Source organism: Sinocyclocheilus grahami, unplaced genomic scaffold (assembly GCF_001515645.1).
Source record: "Sinocyclocheilus grahami isolate Dianchi unplaced genomic scaffold, SAMN03320097.WGS_v1.1 scaffold276.1, whole genome shotgun sequence".
Lineage (NCBI taxonomy): Eukaryota > Metazoa > Chordata > Actinopteri > Cypriniformes > Cyprinidae > Sinocyclocheilus > Sinocyclocheilus grahami.
The window spans coordinates 880,981-887,290 of record NW_015505455.1 but is presented as its reverse complement, the minus strand read 5'-3'; the positions used below and the strand labels follow the sequence as shown (position 1 = coordinate 887,290).

Below are 6,310 nucleotides of genomic sequence, written 5' to 3'. Positions count from 1 at the left end.
TAAAATTCGCTAATTCACGAGATCAATACATCCTTTATTAGACCGCTTTGTCGAGTTAAATGCATCCTTATGGAGGTGTCGAAATGCTGAATCAATTAATTCACTTCCAACAGCGCTTAATGGGAGCAGCGTCATAGAGGGCAGAGCGTCACGTTATTTAAAGGGGACGTTAACGCGTTAACGAGTAGCAAATGATTAAGTAGCTGCATTGGTTACTTTTATGCCACTGATGAAGCTTTTATATGTAGTTTGGGGTAACAAAGGGTTTATATAGGTTTGACTGAAATAATAATGCAATAACTGACACTTTAAATCAATGTTTCAAGAAACAACAACAAAAAAAATGAACAAAAAACAGATAAAGACAAAAAAGTAGCCATTGATAATATCTAAACAATATGTAGTAGTATTGTATATAGTATCCAAATCAAAATGTAATAAAATTTATTTATGTGTAAATTATGTGTAATATCTTAGCCACTAGGCTATACAGGCATCTAGTGGCAACACAATGATATTACAGATACTAAATTGTGCAAAATGTTTATCTTAACAGACAATTTACAAATAATGCATTCAGATTTGTGGAACTCAATGCACTGAATCTCCACAAATTAGTGTTGTTACTATGACAACAAATTTGAATGTCACAAGCAACTGGTGTCTGAAAATAATTATATACACACATACATATATATATATATATATATATAATTGGGGGGGGATTTTTATATTCCCTAAAGCATCCAAAGTAGTTTGACCAATAACATGCAGATATTGTATATAATCGACCAATCGTGGCACGTGAGAAGGTGAGATCTACAGAGAACGATCAAAGCGATGCAAATAAGCGCACGTTTTTGTTCGTTCATTCGACTTGAAGAGTCACTGCGCACCGATAATTGAATGACAACAAAGTACCGCGAGAGCAGTTCGAAAGCATAAGGAGCCATCTGCTCTGCTCTCTATAGCTCTCGTGAATGTCATACAACGATCGATCTGCACAGTGCAAACAGCCAAAAATTGGATATTTTAGGCAATATAGAAATCCCGGCAAGGACGCGTCCCGTAAAAATGGCCCGTATTGTCACCCTAGTTAAATGTAAAAATAGGAGGATAGGCATGCATAATTAAATATACAATATTGTCAATAGCAATAAAGTCTTCAATATTGTGCATGGCTGCTTTTTGACCAATCAGTTTCCATGACTTTTCCAGTTGTGCATAATTACTGCACAAACATTTTTTTAAATCATATTATAAAGATTGCATCAGAGCAGAGCAATCAAATATTTTAGCGCTGAGCGTATATATACAATTTAATTGAAAACTAGAAAAATATTTTTTCTATTAAATATACACATTTAGTTTAGTTTTTTTTTTTTTTTTTACAATTGGATTCATTTCCATGTTTTTTCAAGCTTGGAATTTAGTTTTTTAATATTTCCATGTTTTCAATTATGATTTTAACCCTGTATATCAGGCACAAAGTGTCAGTATGCACCACAAAAAAATAAAAAAAAGAGAAAATGTTTTAAATGTGGAAACCTCACCATTTTTTCACCAGGACTCCTTTGCTTTCAGCCTTCAGAAATAGTTCATTCACCCTGTCCTCCTCCGTGTCAAAATGCTTTTTGTAGAAAGACTAAAGCAGAAAAATACAGGAAATGGAAAAATCATTCAGATGCCAATGTGATTACTCAACATCTGAGTCAGAACTGATCCTCTGATTAAAATTACAGCTCAAAATAAAAATAAAAAAATCAAGAATATTAAGTGTATAAATGCTAAAAAGGCCATGACTAATGCAATTTTCTTGGCAAAATAGAATGAAACATCCATTATTTCCTGCACTGCATGTGACACTTAGCTTATACACCATCTGGCTGCAGTGATCAGGACTGTACATGAACAATATTCTGTTCAGGCAAAATTAATCAGTGAGGCCCTTCTAAAATATTTTTTTGTTAATGTATCTTTGTTACCTAGTGATATAATTATGCAACATATAAAATGTGGACAAAACCCATCTAACAGTATATAATGCACAAAACAGGATGCACGCTCTCTCTTACTCAGAAGTGCACGCTCAAACCTGTGCACTCACATCTATATAATTGTCTTCTCTCCTGGAATTAATGTTGCCAGAAGCCCATCAACCACCAGGCTTCCATGACTGACTGATGAAATAACAGAGTACCTTTCAATTGTACAAAAATTACGGATCAATCTTTGTTAGCATTTTCAAGGTGATATTGGTCAGTGAATTCTCGTTATTTATTTTATTATTTGGCCTTAAAGTTATTTGAATTAAGTGCCTGTCCTAAATATTCTATTATAGGCATTTATTGAATTATTTTAAGTATATCAGCAAGTGAACGAGTTGCGGCCGAAGCTAATGAAAAGAATGTTTTGTTTAGTTGAGTATTTGTAGTCTGTGCGTTTCTCTTCGCGAGACACGAATAATATCTTTTGTGTAGCCTAATGTATTCAAGCACAATATCGAATGGAGAAAAATATATTTCTCATTTTTAATTAATTAGGCTGTAAAAAATGGGAATGTTAAAATATTCAAGGCACAGTTGTTGCATGACAATCTCATTTGCTCATGGAAACTGATGAATAAAATGTTTTGTATTTGGTTTGGAGTGGAATAGGGTGTGGGCAGAAACATAAATTGGTGCCTATGCTTACTGTTGTTCCGTTTCCTCTTTTCCTCCTCTTTTTTTCGCTTCAGGCTGCCGGACAGATTTGTCCTCTTCTTTATGTTTAACGTGCGTGTTTGTGTGTGTGCGCGCAAACTTTTTCAGTTCATTCCTAAGTTGCGGAAGCTCAACTTCCATATGAAATGGATTAAAAATGCTCAGGTCCCGCGTTCTGCTCCACTCCAGATCATGCATTTTCTAATCTACAGCACCACAAGGACGCACTGCACCTGCTTGAAAAAGGCGTAACCAGTGTATCGAGAGAGGGGGCCCCATGTTTTCAAACAGGTGCAGTGCGTCCTCGTGGAAGCTCAACTTCCATATGAAATGGATTAAAAATGCTCAGGTCCCGCGTTCTGCTCCACTCCAGATCATGCATTTTCGAATCTACAGCACCACAAGGACGCACTGCACCTGCTTGAAAAAGGCGTAACCAGTGTATCGAGAGAGGGGGCCCCATGTTTTCAAACAGGTGCAGTGCGTCCTCGTGGTGTTGTAGATTAGAAAATGCATGATCTGGAGCGGAGCAGAACGCAGGACCCGAGCAAACATATCAAATTAATATTAACATTCCTGTTGGTTTAAATGATCGGCCATCGGGGCATTTGCCTGCTCCATTGCTACACCTCTGATGACATGGCACTGACTTTGAAAACAGACTGCAGCTCACGTACCTGGTTCCTGAAGCCCTTGTCAACACCTAGCGTCTGTGTGCAGAAGCAATGTCTGACCCCCAGTTTATACATGAGATAAGCCAGGTCAATAGTCCACACGCTCTCCGTAAACTCCAAGTCCAAACACGCTCTCTGAAATTCCTCCTCACTAACTGGATGTAAATACCTGTGCACAAAAACAAGAGTTTAAATATTTGACCATTAGAGTAACTATGCATAATACATCACTCAGGATTCATACTTACTCTAGTACCATTCTCGAACAGGCCAAGCCACAATCCCAGTGGTACAGCTGCCGGATGACCGGTACGTTTAACATCACATCATCTGGCAAAACAAGGTCGGAAAGGAAGCTGGTAATGTCACTAAGCCCCAATGAGCAGCTTTTGATCCTCTGACTCTATCACAAGTTGCATTATTAGGTTGTATCGAGGATTAAGCAGTTAGTTTTGGTTGTGAACTTAATTACATAAAACCATTTTGTTGTATTTCCTTCATGTAAAAAAGCATGTGAATCTGAGTGAATAACAACTTGGAAAAGTTAGACACAAGCAGCATGAGGATAATACACGGACTGCTCATTCAAATTCAATATATCCGGGTTGAGTGTTTTGCCCGGTTCTGTATGTTAGAGAAGGGTCATGATTGATAATAATTGCTTGTTAGTTTACAGTTAACTTACCAGCCATCGAAGATGTTACGTTTAAACGTCATTTAACACAAACTCACCGTTCATGATGCAGTCGGTGTGTGTGTCTCTCTGTTGTTGTGTTTCAGTGATGTTTAATAGCCGGGATTGATTCATGAAGACTGTCTGCTAGCGGGGTTAACGTTAGCCGGACAGCTGCTGCCCTCTTGTCCTCCACATCAGACACGCTAATATATGTCCATCTTCAGCTCAATGAAAGCTGTTAATGAAAAGCGGTGAAACGGCTACAAACCCGACTCGTTTAGCCCACGGCTTGTGGTCATTCCCAGGGATGAATATTTCACTTCCTCTGTCAGTCCAAACCACAGTTTGCTTCGGCGCGTTAAGAATAGGCGGAACTGCGCCCTCTGTTGGCACGACGAGACAGTACTCCACCTCAATTCGACATAAATAAAGCGAACAATTAGAATATGTATAGAAGCTCCAATATTTATATATACATTTTACAAGATGAGTAAATACAAGTATTCTTATTTATAAAAATTATTTATTTCATTTATTTTAATTCAACATAAATAAAAAGACAATCTAGAATATTTACAGGGTAAATTTGTGATTAAATGGGTTATTTAATTTGCTATGCTTATAAGGCATGTTAATACCTAAATACCTAGTAATAGAATGAACTCGTTTAATCACAAATGTACCCACCAAAAATGTAATTCTGTTTTTAAAATGTGGTTTTACCATATCCTGTATGGGTTTTGGATTTGACCCATAATGGTTGATGTGTCATTCAGTCCGGTAGGTGGCAGTACGTGTCTCCGGTATAATAAAACTGCCGGAAAGTCTATTGAACGCCGAAGACAAAACTGTTTGTGGACGTTCGGTGCTCGTTTGGGTGAGTTTTTAATAATTTCTTTGAAAAAGGTCAAACTGGGTCGTGTCTGTCTGGGATTATTTGTAGGTTTATGGTTAAATTATTATCTCGTTATGTGTGTGTTTTTAGTTTGCTTGTTTACGACAAACTTGCATTAAGATCTGTCTAACCTATTCATTTCATCCATACAACTTTAATTAGATTGCACCTCTTCGTAAAGTCCTTTGTCGACGTTATTTCTCCTCTGCCAAATTTTCTGCGGTGTCTTATTCTCGCTCTGTGAAAGTTCACAGACAGCTAGTGAAGATGTCTATTGGAGTGCCCATCAAAGTTCTTCATGAAGCAGAGGGACACATAGTCACCTGTGAAACTAACACTGGGGAGGTTTACAGAGGCAAACTGATCGAGGCTGAGGACAACATGAACTGCCAGGTACTAAGATTTGTCATGTGTATAGCAAACTAATCTTCTGCTTATCTTCTGAAGTACTATATTTTCCCCTGATAGAAACATTCATTTGGTCAATTTTTTGTTATTTTATCAATCCTTGCATTGGATTTCATAGATATTCTTTTTTTTTGTAACCGGATTTGTACAAAAGTACACCTGTCTCTTGTTGGAAAAGTGTTTTTTTTTTTTTTTATAGCTTTTTTTTCTCTAAATTGTCCTCCAGATGGCAAACATCACAGTCACATACAGGGATGGCCGTGTATCTCAGCTGGAGCAGGTGTATATTCGTGGCAGTAAGATCAGGTTCCTCATCCTTCCCGACATGCTGAAAAATGCTCCTATGTTAAAGAGTATGAAGAACAAAAATCAGGCCGCTGGTGCAGGTCGAGGAAAAGCAGCTATTCTCAAAGCCCAAGGTATATACTCTCTTTACTCCAGTCCACACATCTAACATCAAACATATCTTTTTCAGAGGATTAATGTGACATTAATGTTTTTTTTCTAATAAATATTATATTAAAACAGTGATCAAACTTGAGTTTGCGTTAATGTTTTTGCAGTGGCTGCCAGAGGCCGTGGCCGGGGTGGACCAGGACGAGGGAACGTGTTCCAGAAAAGGCGCTAGTTTTGTGGAAAACTTTTTTTCTTTCCTTAATTTTAAAATAATTTTGTTCTGATTTATTTTATAATGTTCATTTTATGCTTTGGGAAATAAATGGTTGATTTTGCTAATTTTTTTTTTCTAATTGTTTTTCTGGTTGGGATCTTTTTTTTTTTTTCTTAGCGTGTTTATAGTTCTGTATATATCAGCCCTACTGAGCTGAATATGAATACTGAGCAGCCCTAAATGAGCTGTCAAGTATTAAGACACTACAGTGAAACAAATGCAGTGAGGACATTTTAATGTATTTTTTCAATAATGGACCCTTTTCACAAGACTGTGATGACAAGT

At 37.1% G+C, this 6,310-nt stretch overlaps 2 protein-coding genes across 3 annotated transcripts in view; one reads left to right on the top strand and one right to left on the bottom strand.

The window, feature by feature from the left end:
• The window catches only part of gucd1 (guanylyl cyclase domain containing 1), a 9,511-nt gene extending 5,090 nt beyond the window's left edge, over positions 1 to 4,421 (bottom strand). The window contains exons 1-4 of the mRNA XM_016291779.1: positions 4,109 to 4,421; positions 3,625 to 3,706; positions 3,380 to 3,545; positions 1,554 to 1,645 (exon numbers count right to left, since the gene is read on the bottom strand). Of these exons, the coding sequence (XP_016147265.1) occupies positions 1,554 to 1,645; positions 3,380 to 3,545; positions 3,625 to 3,706; positions 4,109 to 4,184 (416 nt within the window). The 5' untranslated portion in view covers positions 4,185 to 4,421. The remainder of the gene's footprint in view (positions 1 to 1,553; positions 1,646 to 3,379; positions 3,546 to 3,624; positions 3,707 to 4,108) is intronic.
• A 406-nt stretch (positions 4,422 to 4,827) lies between these two features.
• On the top strand, positions 4,828 to 6,102 carry LOC107600046 (small nuclear ribonucleoprotein Sm D3-like). Of its 2 annotated transcripts, none has more exons than XM_016291811.1 (4): positions 4,828 to 4,929; positions 5,202 to 5,340; positions 5,582 to 5,774; positions 5,919 to 6,102. In XM_016291811.1, exons 2-4 carry the CDS (start codon positions 5,215 to 5,217, stop codon positions 5,981 to 5,983), a joined length of 384 nt encoding a protein of 127 aa, XP_016147297.1. In that variant the 5' UTR covers positions 4,828 to 4,929; positions 5,202 to 5,214; the 3' UTR covers positions 5,984 to 6,102. The 2 variants fall into 2 exon arrangements, with proteins under 2 accessions (XP_016147297.1, XP_016147295.1); XM_016291809.1 differs by having other exon boundaries at positions 4,830 to 4,929; positions 5,195 to 5,340.
• Positions 6,103 to 6,310: the final 208 nt, after the last annotated feature.